Raw genomic sequence first — 17,662 nt, 5'->3', positions numbered from 1 at the left:
AGGGAGGGAAAAAAGAAAACCAGTACTCATTAAGACTTATTAAATGCTGGGTGTGGTGGCGCACGCCTTTAATCCCAGCACTGGAGGTAGAGGATCACCATGAGTTTGAGGCCACCCTGAGACTCCATAGTGAATTCCAGGTCAGTGTAAGACCCCCCAAACGAGGACCCCACGCTCTGCCCGGATATGGCGACACCCCAAATCGCTCACGAGAAGCGGTCTTGATGCAAACTGCAAGAGGATTTTATTCCAAGCGCGCTGGGGCCCACAGTCGTACACCGCACAGGGGTAGAGGACTGCAGAGCCCCGAATGCAGGAACAGGACAGTTTTTATAGGGTTTCTAACAAAGCCTGTGCATTAGACCAATCATTTTTTTAACATCAGGAGCCCGCGGGGTGCGAGCCAGTCAGTTTGTGCCACTCCATAGTTTCTAAGCCAATTAGTTTAATTTGTTCAAGCCCGTCGTGGACCAATCAGTCTCTTATGACCTTGGAGGTCAGCATTTGCGCAGGTCCTTGGGTGGGAGTAGCAGAGTGTGGTATCAGTCTCCTATGACCTTGGAGGTCAGCATTTGTGCAGGTCCTTGGGAGGGGGGTAGCAGAGTGTGGGCTCTTAAGGCTTATGGTGCAGGCTATTTACAGAAACCAAATAAGTGGTTCACTTCATTACTCATTTCCCATCCTTGAGGGCTACCTCATACCCTTTTTACCTAGTTTTATATTAGGAGCAGGCTCTGATACAATGAGAAGAGGGATTCTTTACTTGCCTTCAACAGAGAGTAAAGCCTGGAGTTTGAGGTATGCAGGGGCCCGCTTAAGCTCCCTTTGGAGCGTGATAGTATTTCTGGGCTTCTGAATTCTTGGGCCTTTCATCAGCCTGGGCTAGAGTGAGACCCAACCTCGAAAAACAAACAAAACAAAACAAAACAAATTATTAAATGCCAACCGCAATACGAAATAGCCACTTAAAAAATGTATCCCCACAGGAGAGATGAGATCCTGTCATCTTCGTGATCGACATCAGAAAAGATAAACATCTCTGTGGATGTATCACACAAAATGTAGATGTGAGATAACCACAGGGTGTTTTAATTTGGTTTGGTTTTTTGAGGTAGGTGTTCACGGTGTAAACGCAGCTGGCTTCCAACTCCGATTCCTCCTGCCTCAGCCTCCAGAGTGCTGCATTCGGGGAATGGAGCAGCACCCTCAGCTTGCAGATTCCCAGATAACTGTAGATACTGTAGAGATCACAAAACAGCTCCCTCAAGTGACAACAGCCGGTCTCCAGGAGCCTGCAGAGCGCCTCCGGGTCTTTGTTCTCTTGTTCCTGCTTGGACTCTCCTCACTTAGCTAGAGGTCATAAATGTCAGAGGCCTCTGGTCTTTCCCTACCTGGTCTTCTCCAAAAGAGTTCTCTTTTTCTATAAGACCTCTTGTCTAGAAGACCACACCCTTCCTAGAGGATTGAAATTCCTGGGAAGGTTGCACTTTCTTAGAAATTCTGACCCCTCTACCTAGACACCTGGTGTATCCATGGTTAAAATGACCCGTTTAAGGCCCTTTTCCCCTTAAAAGACTCCAATGTGAGTCTCGGGTGGACTTTCCCATTTTCTGGAAACCCAGCTCTTGCCTACTGTTTCCTTCTCTTATGCTCTAAACTCACTTTATAAGAAAATCTTTCTAAGTCTTATCCTCTGGCATGTGGATTTCAGCCATAACTTATAAATAAGAATCTGGAGGCCACTGGCCCAAGGTGAGCTTTATATGAATCTTGAGCTATGGGTAATACTGTCCAGGGGTTGAGTTCATTTTCTCTGCTGAGTAAGGAATTAAAGGGCAGGAAAGTATTTAAAAGAGCAGTTGGGCTGGAGAGATGGCTTAGTGGTTTAGGTACTTGCCTGCAAAAGGCAAAGGGCTCAGTTTCAATTCCCATGGACCCATGTAAGCCAGATGCACAAGGCTGTGCCTGACTCTGGACTTCATTTGCAGAGGTAGGAGGCCCTGGAGTGCCTATTCCCTTTCTTTCTCACAAACGAATAAATAAGAGTAAAGTTTAATTTAAAGTAAAAAGCAAAGAAAACAGAAGGCAGATTCCTGATGGAGAAGCAGACACCAGAGCTGGAAGATCTGTTAACCCGTCTTTAATTGAATGAGGAAGTCTGCTTTTTTCAGAGCCCATGATTGGTCAGTTTTAAAAAGATGAAGGGGCTGGTTGGTCCATGATGCATCCAGCACTTTACAGGTCCCTTGTAGTAACCTGGCATAGGTTAGGGAAGCGGTGAAAATGTACTTGTAACTGGTTCACTAATCCCCTGGGAGAGGAGATATCCTCGGGGAAGTCGGGAGGTGCTGGGAGTGGCCGAGAGCCGCAAGCCCAGCCGCGGGTCTGCTTACCAGCTTTCCCCGCGCATCCTCTTGAGCGCACACAAGGAATGCATTTTCATCCTAGGGCAGCGGGGGCAGGACGAGGCGGAACAACAGCATGGGTACAAAGTGAGGAACATTCAGTGATGAGAGCAAACTTGGCGATTTTTGTTGTATTTTATGTTCGGAGGCACCCCTTCATGCTTGGCTTTATTTCCTTCTTTAAGACCAAACAGGTGGCCACAATTTAATTGCAGTGTAATTTTAGTTGGGGGAGGGAGTCTCTCCCGGCTCCCCAGTGAAGACTTCCAGGACCTGGGTGAGCGATGGAGCTGCTCAGCCCTGGCGCTGTCTGTGAGGATGAGTCAGGGCTGTGCTGGCCAAGTGGACTTTTTTTTAGCAAAAGAGGCCAGAGGCTGATTTATTTATTTATTTTTTTCTCAGTTGTGATTATCCTGTTTCAGACTGGCCCACGGTTTCTTTTTGTTTTGGGGGCTCCATATCCTCCCTGATCAAGAAGATATCTGGCTCACCAGAGAGCCAATATGAAGCACACTAGAAGTGTCCCATCATCTCTAGTGGCTTTGTGTCCTTGGGAGCGGGGGCCAAAATACTGCCTTCTTAGCTCTGATCATTTCAAGTGGCTTTGCATTTTATGTAGCCGATACACTTAGGAAGAGAAGTTACATCAGTGACAGGGGTGTGCACACATAGCTTCATTACAGAAACAGATCTGGTGAAAGAATGGCACAGAAGATTAAAGTCATTTCATCCAACCCCTAAGTTTAGTTACACTGTGACAGAGTAGACGATATCTGAAGCATGGAAAGCAGACACACCTTATCTTTGAATATCTAATAGCTATAAATATAGTCAGAACATGGTGTTGGTTCTGAAAACAATATTTTATTATTAACAAATCCAAACCAATTAATTTAACTTAGAAACTAGCAGGAAAGACAAATAAAACAGTGTAAAATCTTGTCATCTGTATTTGAAAACCTAGCTTAGATATCTCTGTGAGTGCCAATTACCCAGGGAACATTGGAACAGATAAGCAATAGAGTTGGTATACCAAAACTTAGACAGCTATTTAGTATTAGAATAGAACCTGACCATAGTGGAGCCAAAACAGTTAAACTCTAATACAATCTTTGACAAATCTGATTTGAAAGAGAAAACATTATTTGACAACCAGTGTTTTTAGTTTAATCTTGTGTAGTTAGTAATATGATGTACATTAGATAGTTTTGTTAACATAAAGCAACTTTATGTATTACCCATGACTTACAACTGATAAAACTTACGCAAGCTATCCTAACATATTTTACCTAACAGGAGGATAAAAGTTAAAGTGACTGAAATTAAATCACTTAAACTAAAGTGATTAAACCTAGTGATGACCATTTGATAGAATTAGCATCAATAAAACAGGAGTTTTCTTTATAGTCACTAAGGTTTTAGGTATGAGAAACTTATCTGTGGAAATTAAACATTTATTAGTGAACTTTATATTAATTTTTTCAATAGTTAAAACCTTCACAAATAGAGGAACCTGATTTACTTTATTGAGAGACTTAAAGCCAGTTATCATAACCCTTAAAACATGAACATACTGAACTGCTGGACCCTGTTTTTCTACTGGCTAAAACCTTGGCATCAAGTAAGCATATTTTAGATTTTACCCAGTTAAATGTTTTAGTGGAGTGGCTCTTTCTTAATTAACTTTATTACTGTTATAGTCTCCTGGTGACAATGAAAGATTAAAGCTTCTTTCCTGAAACTTAGTGTATCTGCATGAGTCCAATTCTCCAGGAGATGGGCTAGCAGGGACTTTTGGGTATCTTGGAAGCTGATTGTTCCATTTGAAGTGAAATGGAGGAAAAATAACTTAAAAGAATCTGGAGTGAGGTTATGCCCCATCCTGTCTCTCAGCTTCTTCATGGAGGGGGGTATCCCTCCAGCTAGTTTGGGGAGAAGAAATTAGGGTATTTTGTCTCCATCCTGCAGGTGTTTTAACCCACCTTTCCTGGTTTTCTGCCCAATCAAAAGGGGACACATAACACAGTCTATGTGCCGTCTGGAGCAAGGAAAGTCCAAGATAGGATAGCCATCCTTATCCCACAAGGCCATTTCTAAGCTCAACCTCCTCTGGACTTTCTCCACAGCCTTTTTTTTTTTTTTTTTGATTTTCAATGTAGGGTCTCACTGTGGCCCAGACTGACCTGGAATTAACTATGTAGTGTCAAGGTGGCCTCAAACTCACAGTGATCCTCCTACCTCTGCCTCCCAAGTGCTGGGATTAAAGGCGTGCACCCCACACCTGGAGCCACTGGCCATTCTAACCACAAGTGTGGAGACATTCACCCTTGCTTCCATCTTGATAGCTTATATATCCCATAGGGGGAGTGGTTTCTGGAACCTCTTTCCCTTTTCCCCTCTGTGGGAGCCTGGGATATGGGTCACCCTGGTCTGTGAATGCTTGGGATTAAAGTGGTGGTATTATTGTTTTAAAGGCAATATCTGGTTTTATTATCTAAATATAAGGTTTAGATGTATGATTGATCATACCCAGCAGAATTCTGGCTTTGATAACCTTTTAAAATATCAAGTGCTAGGACTAGAGATGTAAGATAATACAGCCAGCAAGATATTATCATTTTCCTTTAGAGGCCTTAAAGTCTATGTTAGGGTCTTGGGAGTGACAGGTTTGAATTATTTTTATTGGAGTCTTCAAAAAAGCAGTTAAAACCATGTCTCCAGTTTTCTCAACACCTACTTTATTGCTTATTTAATGTCCTTCTATAATTTTCCATTCTATGTTTATCTTATAATCCTTTATCTTAGTATCATGAGGAACCACACCCAACTAATTCATTCTTAGTATCTTCTACCAACATAAAACTTGTTTTTATCCTTGAATCTAAGTACCACTGAAATAATTCCTTCTTATTAATCCTACGACATCCAACACTTACAATTTCCTTTTATCAACTTCACATAAAACACATATTAAAGGGGAAAAATCTGTAAGTAGGGAAAGGAGAAAAAAAATCCATTTATTTATTTATTTTTACTTCTTTTTAACATTTTTGGCTTTTGTGATCCATGACACTAAAAACCTTCCTTGATAAAGAATAGTCTAGGAAAAAAAAAAAAAACATAACTATCATGGATATCAAGAATATGTGTCGGCAAAGTGGCATTTGCCTCTGGACTTTGTCCGCAGTGGCTAGAGACACAAGGGCTTCCATTCTCTCTGTTTGTCTCTCTTCTCTCTAGCTCTCTCTGTTTGTAAATGAATAATAATAAGTAAATAAATAGTTTAAAAATTAAAAAAATAAAAGAATATGTGTCGGGCTGGAGAGATGGCTTAGTGGTTAAGCACTTGCCTGTGAAGCCTAAGGATCCCAGTTCGAGGCTTTATTCCCCAGGACCCATGTTAGCCAGATGCACAAGGGGGCACATGCGTCTGGAGTTTATTTGCAGTGGCTGGTAGCCCTGGTGTGCCCATTCTCTCTCTCTCTCTCCCCCCCCCTTTCTCTTTCTGTCTGTCACTCTCAAATAAATAAACAAAAAAAAAAAATTAAAAAAAAAAAGAGTATGTGTCAGGATTGTCACCTTAAACCAGGAACATAGCAAACCCTGGTGTTGGCTGCTGGGCAATCAATGGCTTTGTCAATTGCTAGTACCATGGAAATTACAAGTTCACAGCCAGCTCCTAGGCTCTGCCCTCTTTGGTGTATCTGGTTTCCCTCTTTTTCTTTACACTTTTGGTCACTACTGGAGTGGATTAATCCTGCATGATTCCTCTAAAATCAGGTCTAGAAATTATTAAGTTAGAGAACAAATGGAGAACCTATTGCTTCATTTGGATAGCGTGCATGGCCGTCACCATCTTCAATTAGGGAAGGGTCACATGGTGGACATGATCTTTAACTGAGGAAAGGCCAAGCTGTCAATGTCATCTGTAATTAGGGGAAAGAGACATGGAGGATGTAATAGAACACACATTTTAGTATTCCAGAGAAAAAGAACATAAGTTTTTAACTTTAAATTTGAGAGAAGGAAAAGGGATTCACAAGTGGGCCCAGAATTATTTATATAGTCATAGAGCATGGCTGAGGTCAGGAGAGAGACAGAACAAAATGCAAACTGTAAGTCTGATTTCTGTTCAAAGGCTGTGGAAGAAACAAGCCAATGTCTTTCTCCCAGGGGAGTTTTGTCTCCTCCCAGAAACTGCTAAAACATTGAGCTCTGAGCCACTTTTTCTAAAGGCTGTAGTACTGGCAGAGCCAAAGGTAGCAGTGGTGTGTTTCCCAGTGGCTCATGAAGTTTTAGTAAGGTGAAACTGTGTGAAAATGTGGCTTATTTGTATAAAAATCATTCCAAGCTATCTTGATGGGACCTCTATTCTGCAACCTGAGGGAGAGGAGGGAATTGGGTTTCTGGGATACATTCTATAACCCTAAGCCCTGAGTTCATAGCTACAAACTAACCAAAGAACTGGCAATTTTGGATTTAAGAAAATGATGTTTAAAAACCATGTTTTATTCAAATTTTACAAAGGAGTGGCTAAGAGAGAAAACTGGGAGGTAAGGGTAGATAAAGTGGCAAAAAGAGATATACACCATGTGGAGCCCCAAAACCCACATAGGCCATGTGTAGCCCAGGATCCTATATAAGCAAACATGGATCGTAGAGAGAAAAAGAAAAGGGATAATGACAGATAAAAAGTCTCTTCCCATTCTGGCTGCAAGGGTGGAAGAGAAACCTTACCTCCAGAGGACCTAAGAATGTTGATGCCAGTTCTGGAGAAAGGAAGATGCTCGGTGCTCTCCATAGCTCCAGGGAGATACACTTTAGAATTTGTGCCACAACACCTGGACACACCCACACCAGGTGTCCCAGCCTCATGGCGTGGACATAGAGGAGCAATCCACTCACGCCTGGGCTGAGTGTGCACTCCAGAGAGACACAATTGAGTGGAACGGGCCAGCTCTAAGTCCTGTGTTGGGCAGGACAAGGCTGTTATGTGCTAAGATCCTCCCTTTATGGGCGGTCCTGGTCCTGCTTAATTCAACGAACTGCCTACTCTGGCACCTCCACACACCTTCTGCTCATGCCATTGTTGTCCCTTGCCATCACAGTTCTTCCTCTCTAGTCTGTTAGCCAAAATAAACCCTGTCCCCTCATAAGCTACTCTTGGTTGGGTGTTTTCTGTCAGCAATGTGAAGCTGACTGCAACAGTAAAATTGGTACCAGAAGTGGTCTTGTTGCTGCTACCAACCTGCCTCTGTGGCTTTTGGCCTTTTGAAACTGATTTGTGGGAGGAATGTGGGTGGATTTGAAATCTTGGTGTAAGACATGTCTTTCAGTGTTGTAAGTACAGCGTGATGCTCTACTCTGGTCAGAGTTGAAATACGTGAACACAATAAGAACTAGAGTTAATGAGGTTTAGCTTATGAGGGGAAGAAAGAGTTTTGTCCAGACTGGGCTAAAGGCAGTTTGTGTGAGAGGTTTGCTGTTATACCCATGTCCAGAGAATTTGTGTAGGAATGCACTATGTAGAAATGGACTAGTGTGACCCAAGGGGTAAGGCACAGAATGAAATGAAGTGTTTGGGCTAAAACTGCTGGCATTAAGCTGCCACTGTGTGAGAGATGACAACTACTGAGATTGAGCCAGTTGACCTGCCTTGAGTCATCAGGCAGAATGTGGACCCTTTCAAGTAAGGACCCTGAATGCTGAAGGAATGTGCTATCCTTCCAAGTTTGATTTATTCCCCCTGGATTAACAAGTTGGTAGTCTACTTGCTACTATGGAGTATAAAAAATACAGGAAATTGAGGGTCATTTAATTTACAACATGGCTTTGGTTTCTGGAAATGGCCATAGGCAGGGTGAAGCAGGCTTGTTGCACTTCCTGTGTGGAGACTCGATAGATCCACAAGGATGAACTGTGGGGTGCAGTGGAGACCCAGTGGAGATGCCAGGATTATGGGATGGCTGCCAAGAGAGCTGTTGGCACCAGGTGAAATTTTCTGGGACTGTGAGTAGCCTAGCTGGAGGGGTGGAATTGGAACTCCAAAGACTCATCACTGGTTAGAATTATTGGACTTAGAGACTGAGCACTGGCTAGAGTTGCCAAATTTGGATTCATAGCATTTGATGTTTGCCTTGCTTATTTTAAATCTTTGGTTATGTTCTTCTTTGCTATGTGCCCAATGCCATCTCTTGCAGTGAGAATGTTTATTCTGTGCCCTCATGGTTTCCTTCCTTCCTTCCTTCCTTCCTTCCTTCCTTCCTTCCTTCCTTCCTTCCTTCCTTCCTTCCTTCCATCTTTCTTTCCTCCCTTCCTTCCTTCCTTCCTTCCTTCCTTCCTTCCTTCCTTCCTTCCTTCTTTCCTTCCTTCCATCTTTTTTTCCTTCCTTCCTTCCTTCCATCTTTTTTTCCTTCCTTCCTTCCTTCCTTCCTTCCTTCCTTCCTTCCTTCCTTCCTTCCTTCCTTCCATCTTTCCTTCCTTCCTTCCTTCCATCTTTCCTTCCTTCCTTCCTTCCATCTTTCTTTCCTTCCTTCCTTCCATCTTTCTTTCCTCCCTCCCTTCCTTCCTTCCTTCCTTCCTTCCTTCCTTCCTTCCTTCCTTCCTTCCTTCCTTCCTTCCTTCTTTCTCCTTCCTTCCTTTCTCTCTCTCTCTCTCTCTCTCTCTCTCTCTCTCTCTCTCTCTCTCTCTCTTTCTTTCTTTTGATACTACAGCTCAGCTGTGGGGATGTTTAAACATCACTGGGATTGATAAAAATTATGAGGACTGTTATTGTTTGTATTTTTGAGGCAGGGTCTCACTCTACCCCACACTGACCTGGAATTCACTATGTAGTCTCAGGGTGGCCTTGAACTCACAGCTATCCTCCTACCTTTGCTTCCCAGGGACTTTTAAAGTTAAACTTAATGCATTGAATTTTACATCTTGCATGATCATTTTCTTATGGAGGCCAAGGGTGGAATGATGTTGTTTGTTTCTCATGTCAGCCATAAACATGTGCTCAGGATGCTTAGATCTTGAGCTGGTGGCAATTTGGATTTTGGAGCTTCCTGGGGGTGATGGATGGTTTGGAGTGGGCTCATGGGAAGTCATAGTAGCTTCCTCTTGTCAGTTTTTATCACACTCTCCTGCTGCTACTTCCCACCTGATTTTGGCTAGGAGGTCACGTCCACCTTCTGCTCCTGCCCTCATTGTCCTCCGCCACCCTGGAGCTGTCCCTAGAGTACATAAACCCAAATCAACCTGTTTCTCCCACAAGCTGCTCTTGGTGGGTGTCTTTTGATAGAAATGTGAAGCTGACTGTGACAACAGGGGAGAAGAAGGAGGAAGGGAATCAACCTCTTTTAGGTCACCATGTTTGATTGCTCTAGAATATAGCCACCTACCAAGAACCCCTCTCCTCTATCTGTCTAGCCAAGAGGTAGTGTCTCCCGGGGACCCTACCTCATGAGTCAGTGCCCATCAAGAGCTGAGATAAGGCTATGGCATTCAGAAACACCCCAAATTCTAGTATTGTTATATTATATTATATTATATTATATTATATTATATTATATTATATTCTAGTATCATAATAACTGAAGGTCCTGCCCATAACACTAGATATGAAGTATTAAGACCTACAAAACATTCTGCGATTGGGCACCCAGTACCTCTCTGAAATTCTTACTTATTAATGCAGCCTACAAAGGAAAAAGTAGTTCAAGCTATTTCTATAGCTATGTTTGGTATTCATGTATAATTGTCCATGCATTAATATTTTAGGTTTTATTTATTTATTTATTTGGGAAAGAGAGGTGGATAGAGAGAATGGGTACACCAGGGTCTGTAACCACTGAAAACAAAGTCCTGATGAATATGCTACCTTTACATGGGTGCTGGGGGAAACAAACCCGTGTTCTTAGATTTGGCAGGGAAATGCCTTGTCCACTGAGCCATCTCTTCAGCCCAGCATTTATGTTTTCGAACATATTTCTAACATGTTAGTGTTGTTGTTTACTGATGTATTGTTTCTGTTAAAAAATCAAACTTTGTAAAGAATAGTAATGCAGAAATTTATGTGTGTTATAAATGTTTCATGTCTGTGTCGTGTGTGTAACATCTTATCACTTAAACAATTCTGGGGACTGAGGGAATTTGTCCATTCAGTAAAATACTTCTTCAATCCCTATTGTCCACATGAAAATGTGAAGGGTGGCGATACAGACCTGCAGAGCCAGTGTGAGGGAAGCAAGAGAAGAGGATTCTTGTGCCTTACTCACCAGCCGGTCAACGATAACTAGCTAGAACTGACAGTGGTGGTGCACGCCTTTAATCCCAGCACTTGGGAAGCAGAGCTAGAAGAATTGCCATGAGTTCAAGGCTACCCTGAGACTACATAGTGAATTCCAGGCTAGAGAAAGACCCTAATAAAAAAAATGATAATAATAATAACTGACTAGATTCAGGCCAGTGAGAGATCCTTACTTCTATCTTTTAAAAAATGTGGAAGTGTTCTTGAGAATGAATCTCAAAGTTGTTCTCTGGCCACATGCATGCATGCGTGCACACACACACCCATAAAAATTATGTTATTGTCTGGAGTGGTGGTGCACCCCTTTAATCCCAGCACTCAGGAGGCAGAGGTAGAGGATTGCTGTGAGTTTAAGGCCACCCTGAGACTTTGTAGTAAATTCCAGGTCAGCCTGGACTAGAGTGAGACCCTGTCTTGAGAAACCAAAACAAAACAAAAAACAATCTACTATACAAATAATCTGTTTTTCTAGATTAATTAAAATTTCACCTTCCCACTCTTCAATAATCAAACTGAGCTAGGATTGGCAGTGGTCATAAGATTCTGATTCCCTAAAGCATCTGCTTTTCCCATCTCTCATCATATCCACTTGAATCTGTTATCTGTACAATATCATCAGACACACGGTACGTACCCTCGTGCATTTTTCTCATATTTTTTTCTTTCAAATAAATGAAATCTAAATGTAAGTTTCATTTTTCTAAAGACATAAATGGTTTATTTGAGGTCATGGTGATAAGCAGCGTTATTTTGAAGTAAAACCTCCTTGGGTTCAAAACCTCTATTCTTTTGGCTTAGTTACTTTTCAGAAATCCTCTTGTTTTCATTCACATAGAAAAACAAGTGCATGTAATTATTGCACATCAAACTCTATGCTAATCATTAAGACTTTGGAGATAAATTACTTTACTTCTGGACTTGAATGCTTTTTGTCTAATATCCTACTGTTAGGCTTTTTATTGCCTATTTCCCTCCAGAAAATCATAGATAAATCCTTATAAAACCATTTAAACCCATAAAAATAGTAATGTTTAATACCATAAATTCATCCCTTGGATATATTGTTTCCATAATAATTGTTGTTATTTGTATTATTTTTATGGAAGTATAACTTAAAAAGGATAGTTGCAAGACTTACGTTTTAAAAAAATATTAAAATATATGTTTTTTCTAAAATAGTCTTTGAAACTCACTCCTATATTTCTTAAAAACTAATGTCAGCTAATTCCTTTTTAATGATTATCTGGTATACAAGAAAACACGGCTCAGGTTCTAAGGCGTTTCTCCTCATATCCATATTTATTGCTCTTTAGCATACCACCCTAAGTGTCAATTGCTTCAAACAATAACACCTGTGACTTCAGGGGAACTTGATTTCAGAAAGCTGAGTTCTTGTGAGGTAGGCTGAGCACTCTGACTCAGGAAATAGAGGACTTCACTCATAGCAAGCTGAATCTGTGTTTCTTTCCCAAGCTTACCCACATCTCTGCGGACAAGATGCAATTATTTGTGGCTGTGGAACAGAAGGGGTCAGTGTCTCCTTGGCTGCCGGTCAGAGGCTGCCTCAATTCAGTGCCACTGGAGTCTCTTGAGGGGCAGCACACAATATGATAGCTTGTTTCATAAGAACAAGGCAACTAGAAGACAAGAGGGGGCATGGAGGCAAGGTGGCAGTCACAGCTTTATCTAAACTGGTCAGTGCTGTTCGTCACACTGATGGCTGTAATGGACTAGGAGCAGGTTGCCGGTTCGTGGGACATACAAGCAGGAGGAGAAGGAGAATGGTTGTTCAGCTCCTCCCCACAGAGGCTGCAACGCTTGTAAGGCAAAAGTGGCAAGCATGGTATAATCAATACAATAGACTGAGATGTGCCTGGAATAATATTGTATGGATTTTTCTTTAGTTTTATGATTACCACTAAGAGTTAACAATTGTTATAGATTGACCATGTGCCCAACTAGGATGAAAGTGTTCAAATTTGTTTCCCCATAATATTCACATGATTGCCAGTACACTCTTCAGTCTGATGAGTTGAGTTTTATTTTTATTATTTTTGATATTTTTTTATTATTTGAGGAAAAGACACAGAGGAAGAGAGAGAGAGAGAGAGAGAGAGTCCTATTGTCATGATTGATATTACCACATTATTAGTAAAAATGCTTACCAAATTATACATGTAAGTAAAAATATATGTAGTCTTGTCTAAATATTGTGAACTAGTTATTCTTTTTTTTTTAAATTTATTTATTTATTTGAGAGCAACAGACACAGAGAGAAAGACAGATAGAGGGAGAGAGAGAGAATGGGCGCACCAGGGCCTCTAGCCTCTGCAAACGAACTCCAGATACATGCGCCCCCTTGTGCATCTGGCTAACGTGGGACCTGGGGAACCGAGCCTCGAACCGGGGTCCTTAGGCTTCACAGGCAAGCGCTTAACTGCTAAGCCATCTCTCCAGCCCTGAACTAGTTATTCTTTAACTCATTGTTCATAAGTGATTTATGAGGACAAAATCATCTTTAAAATAGGCCTGATGAGTGTCTGGGACAGAGAATACCAGCTATGAGCAAATGCCCCTATAAACAGCATACAGTTAGGTTTTACTGCTCAGAAATGTTATGAGCCTGGAGCAGTGTGGACTGCAAAAAAGCCCAAACAGACTTCTGCCGACAACTATACTGACATGCCTACTTCATTACTTTTAACAGAATTGGATTTGTGGGGCTCATGCCAGGGCACATGAGCACGATCTCCAGGAGGAGGATGTGTCACATGTCCTTACTCTCAGGGGATGGAAAGCTTTTGGCAAGAGTCATTTAATGGCACGAAGGACACATACCCTCAGCTAAGGGTGCAACTGTCATGGAAATAAGAACACTTAATTTCTTTATAAGAATTTCATTTTTATTATTTTATTTGAGAGGAGGGAGAGAGAGAGAGAGAGAGAGAGGGAGAGAAATGGGCAGGCCAGGGCCTCCAACCACTAAAAAAAAAAAAAAAAACAGAAACCTCCAGATGTATTTGTCACCATGTGCATCGGGCTTACGTGGGCACTGGCGCATCAAACCTTTTCTTACTCTTACTTAGCTTCTTCTCATTCTTATCAATGTTAGTCTCCCCGGAAGCCATGGGCTGCTTTTCTCATGCTATGTTTAATTTTCGTGTTTTGCTGATTGTCAAGTTCAGTACACTTGTAGTATGCCAATTGGTAATTTGGACATTTTTGCTTACATAAAGAGCTTACTTTGGTCATGGCACCCTTTTTGTTTGATTCACTTTTGTTTTCTTACTTATTATTTCATATATTCAGTATCTTCATTCTTTTAAAATATTTTTATTTATTATTTATTTGCAAGGGAAGAGGGAGAGAGAGAGAATGAGTTGCTTTTCCAGGTCCTCTTGCTGCTGCAAATGAACTCCAGATGTATATACCATGTTGTACATTTGGCTGTGTGTGTCACTGAGAAATCAAACCCAGGCCTTCCAGCTTGGCAGGCAAGCTCTCTTAACCTCTGAGCCATCTCTCCAGCCAAGGTTCTAAATTTTTAACCGAAAACAGCTTCTTTCATCTTGTAACAGTTCTGTTTAACTTACAGCGACTGGGTGAGTAAAACCTTCCATGTTTTAATATACTACCCGAATCATTCTGGTGCAGGGGCGCCGCCCAGGAGTCCTGCAGCATGCTGTACCGACCGGCCAGGCGTCAAGACGCAGAATCCATGGACCTGAGGCCTAGCCCCCAAACGCACTACCTATGGTACTCGGCTCCAAGAATATGCATGGGTGGGGTAATCAGTTTTGAAATGTATGAATGTAAAAACTAATGTGCTGAAAACTTTTACAGTGAAAAAAGTTTATAATTGTGACCAGAAGATTTTGGTTCTTCCTCATGCCTATTCAGAACAGAGTTCCAGTTACATATGTATACAGTGATTCACACACACAGCTGTAAATGTTCAGTGTGACTTACACAGTAGAGTGTGTCAGATTATATATGTTGTAGGGCAGAAACCAAAAATATGTCAGTGTCTCTGAAACTAGTGTGGTTCATTTCAACACATGGAGGAACATCTTAATATATGATACCCCTTATCTTATAAGTCTCTCTCTCTACACACACACACACACACACACACACACACACACACACACCCCTATTCTACTCACTTGATCTGAAATATTAATATTGATAAATATAACATTTAAAACATAAGAAAATAACATATGATATAGGATGCAACAAGGCTATGTGAACAATATATAAACAAACTATACCTACCTAATGAGTTCATAATTCTCTAATATTTTTCCTGCAAAGGAAAACTTTCATACCCTAAAATCTTACAGCATATACATGCAGTTTGACAAAAATCAATCTTTATAAAACCTGCATATTACTTGTAATCACAAAACTGACACTTTTACATACCATAGACATTGAAAGGCAATGTTAATCATGCTGAAAATGGAATTATACTTCTGTTATGTTCGTGAAAATTTTCTAGAATTGTTATAAAAAATAAAAGTAATATACAGCACAATATTTAGAGAAATTGTGTCTTAGAAGCTATGTTCCAAGGGGAAATTTTAGAACATGTTTTTCCTTTTTGCTTGGGGTATTTGTGGCATTATCAGCTTTTAAAATCTTAGAGTTGTGGTTTCTTTTTAATTCAAAATAAATATTAAATTTTGCAGCTAAATTGTGACTATTTTGTTTTTGTTTTTCTCCCCTTTGGGAGTGAACCTCAAATTAAATAAACATGTTGTCCTTTATAAAACCTAGATTTGAGACTATCTTCTCCTCTTAGAATGATTATTCATTATAATTTTTACTATTAAATGAATGTAAAATAGCATTTTACATTCAGCATTCTTTGATCACTACTGATATCTTATTAACCATATGAATTTTCTCTTTGGTTAAGCCTTTTTTGTGCCCTTTGACATTAAAAATTTCTTTAAAAACCAATAGGAAAAAATAATCCTTTAAGGCATTTTTCTATTTATTTGTGGAAATTTAAAAATAACTTCTTTGAGCTGAAACAGTGGCTCAGTGGATAAAGCACTTGCTACTCAAGTGGACGACCTGAGTTCAGATCTCAAGCACCTATATACCTAGGGAGGTGTGCTGGCCACCTGTAATCCCGGTGTGCTGGAGGCAGAGACAGTGGCAGGGCTGGCTAGCAAACTAGTCTGGTTTAATTACCAAGCTCTGGACTCAAGTTAAAGACCTTCCCTCAATAAGTAAGGAGGAGATGCAGGTCAACCCCATGGGGTTTGTGGCCCCCACATTGTGGGGGCAGCAGCCAGTTATGGGGGAGAAGCAATGTCTCTATGCATAATGTCCCAACTTATGGCTCTAACAATCTTTCTGTCCCCTCTTCTGCATAATTCCCTGAGCCCTGTGGTATATGTTTTAAGTCTAATTCAGTGAGGGGCTCTTTGGATCCTCTGTATCTCTGGTTTGGTAGGTTTTGAGTGTCCTCAGTGTCTGTCTCCTTCACCCTTTTTCACTGAGAAAGCAGCACTCTTGCTCCTTTCCACAATTCCCCTGCTATTTCAGCTGGGGCAGGCTGAAGCACCCTGGGTCATTTATCTCCTCAGGTTCCACTCCTGTCTGACAAAGAGAAGCAGATTCTCCAATGGAGAGTGAAGTCAGTACAGGTTAAATGGGATAACCATTATTAACTTGGACAGAATTTAATGAGTATAGTCCCTCTTATAGCCCAAGATTAGTGGGTACTTGATATGGGAGAGCAAAATAATTATCTGGATATGATTCTGACATGTTTCCCAGGACCGGATATGGTTTCCTTTCCACTGCTGAGCAAATCTGTTAGCCAATCCAAGAGCAGCAGTTAGTTACCCACCATGGCTGTGTGCCACTATTGCACTTGTGTGAGCATCATGTCAGGTTGTTTGCTTCTGAGTAGCTTCGATCTTGAGTTTCCAGGACAGATGTTGGCCACTTTCCCCTGGTAGCTCATGTAGCGCCTTCCAGCACTAGACAGGTTGTCTGAAGACTGGCTCTCTTCTGCATTCCAGCCAAGTCTCTTCATATTCCATGCTGATAGCATCTGGTGTCTTCAGCAGTAGGGTCTTTCCATTAATCTTTGGTGGCTAATCAAGTGTTCTGACAGAAGCCTGTCTTGTTTTGAGAGACCCTGTAGGTCGCTCTGATCAACAGTTCATTGTGGGAGTTAACCACATCCTGGTACTGGGAGTTACAGGCCAGCACCAAGGACCAGAGTGTATGTAGTTATTTTTTTCTTGAAGTCAATTTCACATTTTATACTTTCTCCTGGTATTTAAAACTAAGGAGTTATTCAGACAATAAAATAGGTCATGTTTTAATGTTAAGAAATATACTTTGTATAGCCAGGCATGATGGTACATGACTTTAATTTCAGTACTTGGGAGGCTGAAATAGAAGGGCTAATTAGCATGAATTTGAGGCCAACCTGGAGCTATAGTGATTTGCAGGTTAACCTGGGCTAGAGTGAGACCCTGTCTCCAAATACTTGATTATGAAGTATACTGTTTTCTCCTCACCCTAGTTTCTGTGATCACTTTATGACACCTGTGTCACTGAAATGACCTGGTGGCTCCAAATGTGTGAATTCTGTCTCAGATTTAAGGTACATTGGCTTATTAGCCACTTAATTACACAGGTCATCATTGGATGCTTATAGAAAGTATATTTAGCTAGAGTCCAAATGCTGGGGATGTTTTTATGACATTGTATATTGGTAAATACTTTGCTTCATTAGGCTGAGGTTTAAAGCAGTTCAAAATAAAAAGGCAGTTTGAAGAATTATTTTAACATGAAAACTTTTTTTTTTTTTTTTTCTCAGTGCTGAAGATTAGATTCAGAGCCTTACTCAGGAGAGGCATGTACTGTAGTGCGGAGCAATGCCTCCAGCCCAGGCAATGTCGAGTTCTTTCATCTAAACTGTTACAGCACC

At 41.1% G+C, this 17,662-nt stretch overlaps 1 protein-coding gene across 1 annotated transcript in view; it reads left to right on the top strand.

Moving 5' to 3' along the window:
- Adgrl3 (adhesion G protein-coupled receptor L3) overlaps positions 1–15,318 on the top strand; it is a 482,809-nt gene extending 467,491 nt beyond the window's left edge. The window contains exon 24 of the mRNA XM_045130208.1: positions 14,353–15,318. Within this exon, the coding sequence (XP_044986143.1) occupies positions 14,353–14,426 (74 nt within the window). The 3' untranslated portion in view covers positions 14,427–15,318. The remainder of the gene's footprint in view (positions 1–14,352) is intronic.
- Positions 15,319–17,662: the final 2,344 nt, after the last annotated feature.

Source organism: Jaculus jaculus, chromosome 11 (genome assembly GCF_020740685.1).
Source record: "Jaculus jaculus isolate mJacJac1 chromosome 11, mJacJac1.mat.Y.cur, whole genome shotgun sequence".
NCBI classification, from domain to species: Eukaryota; Metazoa; Chordata; class Mammalia; order Rodentia; family Dipodidae; genus Jaculus; species Jaculus jaculus.
This window is presented reverse-complemented; position numbering and strand designations above follow the sequence as displayed.